Here is a 4,307-nt window from a genome sequence, read left to right as displayed (position 1 = left end):
ACGTTAGGCTAGCATGGAAAAGTGAAAGCTGTTAAAAAAACACGACAATGACTAACGAACGAATAATTCTAATTAGACGTCTTCTTTCTCTTCCAGGTCTGGTCATTCTAGAGTGTCACATAGGATTGGTAGTGGCTCGTTATCGCACAGGATCGGCAGTGGTGGTCATGGCATACAGAACTGGGTAGGCAGTTTGTCAGGCAGCAGCAGCAGTAAACCGGTGAAAGATGCTCGACAGCTTTTATCCAGATCCGACAATGTTGGCATGAGTAAGTATCCGAGGGGCCATATAGCTGTGAGAAGTGATGACGACGATGATGACGAGGAAGAACAGGACGACGAAGAGGGGTCAGACGATTCCATTGATGCTGACACTCAACCATTCTTCAATACTGGCAGTGATCTCCGTGCCAAACTGGAGTGGAAGCGTATGCAGATGCCATCGTCTGTATCCTCAGCATCTGGTCATTATCCACAGCTGAAGATTGAGGTTTTGGAATGACCAACTGACCCACCATCATACTGCTAACACCAACAACTAATCTCATTTTTGTTTCCAACATTCTGGAACTACTACTATTATTGTTATTATTATTATTATTATTATTATGATGGAAAGGTTCGATATCAACCATTCCCTCCTTGCAATCACAAATTTCTGGTTTTGTGCCTGTGCAAGAAATCATTGTCATTATTATTATTATTATTATTATTTTAATTATTATCATTATTGTTATTATTGGCATTGCCAAAGAAGTGAGGAAGAGGAGGAGTACATGACGTTTCTTCAGAGTATTAGCATCATGAGTATAAGTGAATTGTCTTCAACAGAGATTCCTGACTCGTAGACGAAGCCTTCTCGCTAACGAGTTTATTACTTCTTAACTCCATTACTTGAATAATGTTGTTATTATTTATAATGTTCCCAGTAAAAACTGAAAGTCCTCAACTTTTATTTTGATTCCAAATTGGAGCCTTTTTTTGTTTGTTTTTTTCATTTCACTTACAACCACTGCTGGATCCTTCCTGGGAATGGATGAACATCACACACTCCCATCTACTCTCTATCTCTCTCCATGAAATCTTAAGTTTTGTGTTGTCTCTGTAGGAAACATCATCATCATCATCATTTGTAGAGGTAGTGGATTGACATAGATGGACACCACTGGGCTTCAGTTTTTGTCTCTTTAATCTCTCTTTCTGGGCTTGGTTCTGCTTCTCGCCCCATTGGGGGCTCATGAAAGTGACCTGACTATCCAGCCTCTCCCTCCCCGCAAAACAATTACCATCATTATCAGTATTGGCAGAATTGTTGGTGCGTTGGACAAAATGCTGCTGGCCAAGTGCCAAAGAAAGAGGGGAGATAATCGGGTGTCAGAAACTACTCTATGCTTTTGGGTTATGTCCCTTTATGCTTTGGCGCTCAAACTTACTTTGTTTTGTCTCCTTCAGCTTTGGTCTCTTGTCGACTCAATATTAAATACAGAGGCCACTTAGATCAGCGACCTCCCTCTGGTCCTGTACTAGACGGTGCGCCGTAAAGAATTCCCAATTGATTTTTGGTCCATTTTTAGTAAAGGGCACAAAAACACACAAGTTCTTTAGGATTTAATTAAATATTGTCATGTAACAATGGTAAGTTGCATTCACTGTCCACCTAAAGACTTTTAGAATCGCCTGAAGATGGGCGAGAAAAGGGTTACGCGAACGCTGGACGACGACTTCACTTGAAACGATCCCATGATGCAACTAAGGTTGTTCTTCAGTGCAGTGATATTTTTGAAAGAAATTCTTGAAACATCTCGTTCTAGAATGGATCAAATAGCAAAGTCCATAGGATTGATCTGGGCTAGAGAAAGGCCAACACATTCTCGTCCCAGAACCTGCTGCACCACTTGTGTTACATTGGATGGATGAGAAGAAGCACCGATCTGCAAGAATCTGTAATTATCTCCAAATGCTTTGGTCGCCCATGGCAAAACATTATCCTCCAATGTTTTCATGTAAATTACTGAATTGACCAGAGGAGATTTCCCACCATCAGATGATACTGCTGCCCAAACCATCACTCCGGTGGGTTTCATTGCACAAGACACTTTACAGGTGCCTTCAGGAACAGCATCCGACCTTGTGGCCAAAATCCTGTCGTTCTGGGTGTTTACTACAACCTCCACGATGAATATCTTTTCATCTGGCCAAATGAAGACATTGTCACCAACACTCTGTATCTCCTCCACCATTTTTTAAAAAAGTCTTCATGCATGAACGATCATCGCATGGTTGTCCGAAAGATATCAAGATTGTTATCTAAGCAGTGTCATTCATTTCCAACATTCTGCAAAACCAAGCCTGGCTGTGAGGAAAATATTACTTGGCTTAACTACAAAAAAGGTATCCAGCCATAGAAAATCTGTAAACTTTGTCCAACCTATGCAACCTTGAGTGTGTGTGTAAATATATGCATAGACACACACACTAGTTGAACTGAAGCCCAGTCCTGCAATATTTCAATTCTATTAATGAAGGCCATTTTGTCCTGAAGTCTCCTTTAAGTTTAGATATTGAATTTCAACCATCTGCATTTTTGATTTGTCTCTCTTCGTTTCCATAGTGACTCTATCTAGAATGGAAACTTTTCTCCTCAGCCACCCACACAATATATCTTCTACTATTCCTTGCTTGGATGCTTCCTCTCTGATTACACATTTCAAATGGTTTTCTTCTCTACATCTTTAAAGAGGACACCTTTACCCATTTCAATGGTGTTGGACATGTCACTTCATGGATTTCATCAACTACACAGTTTCTTCATTCCTCCAACTCCTGCTCTGTTTTATTTTGGTGTGTCTCTGAGAAGGTCTACAAAATCTAAATGTTCTGCCTGAAGAATCTTTCTATTATTTCCATGTTGTTCCTTGCAATTAGGAATAATCCCAGTGGATTTGGATGTTGTCTTCTGTCAGTGGATAAGACTCTCAGGTGTGATGGCTCCTTGTTTCTCTGGAGCAGGAGACTTTTTCCTTGGCATATTTCTTATTTGCAAGCTGTTCTGGTTGGGGCGAAATGTCTTCTACTCCTTGTTGTTATTTTGCTTTTTAATGCTGATTGTAATTTATTTCTGAGGTCATCAATCACTCGTACCATCATCCATGACATCTATAAATAATCAATATTCCAAAAAAATTCATTATTATTATTATTATTATTTCACATTCAAACTACATTGAGAGTTTGTAGAAATGTAATCGTGATTTCTACAATGTTTTCTCCTTTATTAGAAATGAAACTTTTCAGCATTTACAAGAAATCCTTGTGAAGAGTTTAGTCAGGTAAACGAGTTGTCCAACACAGGTGTGAATGGAATGAAATATTTAGTTGTCACAACATTATATCTGTGGTTCCCTCTGCTTCTTCTTCACTATTAAGGACTCCTACCCTACAGACCCCAAGTCAGGTAGGTAGACCCTTTCGCTGTCTAACCAATCAATTAACAAGCAACAAACTTCTTTTCTTGTTTCCATCTCTCAATTAAAAGATGCAACAGAATAATAATTGTGTGTAACTAATATCTTTTGCACTGCAATCCACAGACCTTCCATTTCTACAGTGGTGGTCCCTATGCTTGGAACTGCTTCTCTACATGGATGAGCTCAAATACTGTTGGGGGTCAGCTATCTGCCCCCACCCCTTCTCTTGACTAACTTAGAAAACAAAAGTTTTATCTTTCATTTCTCTGGTGTTGATAGACTGTGTACCAGTAATACATGGGGGTTGATTCGCAGTCATTATGGAACTTGTATGGTCTGACCATTGTCTTTGTTTCGGTACACCCTGCTACAACTTAGCAACAGGTTAGTTGCAGTTTCCTCCAGTTTTTCCATTTTTGTTCCCTGATTCGACTTTGTCTTTCACTGGGTTCTTACCATAATTCTATTAAAATATTCTGGCCTTGTTTTAGTTAACATTGAAAATAATGAAGAACTTAGATAACTTAGTCATTATTAATTTTGGTATTTGGAACATGGCTTAACATGTCAAAACAAGTTTGGACCCAGAGCCAGGGGATGGTTATGGGGGGATTGTATAGTTATTGCCTTTAGAGACTTTTAATACTGGAACTATCAGTGGTTTTGCCCACAAAGCAGTAATTAACATTCGTCGTTTCTTGAACTTTAATCAGATTAATTTCATTTTGTTTTCATTTAGATTTATATGAATTAAAACATATTTTCTCAAATATCTGAGATGTCACGGGATCTCTTAGCACCACTGTGTTGATGCTCTGCTATGTGTGGGGGGGGGGGGGG

At 39.3% G+C, this 4,307-nt stretch overlaps 1 protein-coding gene across 9 annotated transcripts in view; it reads left to right on the top strand.

Moving 5' to 3' along the window:
- Positions 1-4,307, top strand: part of LOC106869564 (nuclear cap-binding protein subunit 3) — a 48,247-nt gene that overhangs the window by 21,619 nt on the left and 22,321 nt on the right. For 5 of the 9 annotated variants that reach the window (XM_052976594.1, XM_052976593.1, XM_052976592.1 and 2 more), the window contains exon 13: positions 97-269. In XM_052976594.1, coding sequence (XP_052832554.1) covers positions 97-269 — 173 coding nt within the window. Of the gene's footprint in view, positions 1-96; positions 974-3,278; positions 4,306-4,307 lie in introns of those variants that run through there. The other 4 variants (XR_001409412.2, XR_001409411.2, XM_014915360.2 and 1 more) reach the window with 3 other exon arrangements.

The sequence above is a fragment of the Octopus bimaculoides genome, chromosome 25 (genome assembly GCF_001194135.2).
Source record: "Octopus bimaculoides isolate UCB-OBI-ISO-001 chromosome 25, ASM119413v2, whole genome shotgun sequence".
Lineage (NCBI taxonomy): Eukaryota > Metazoa > Mollusca > Cephalopoda > Octopoda > Octopodidae > Octopus > Octopus bimaculoides.
This window is presented reverse-complemented; position numbering and strand designations above follow the sequence as displayed.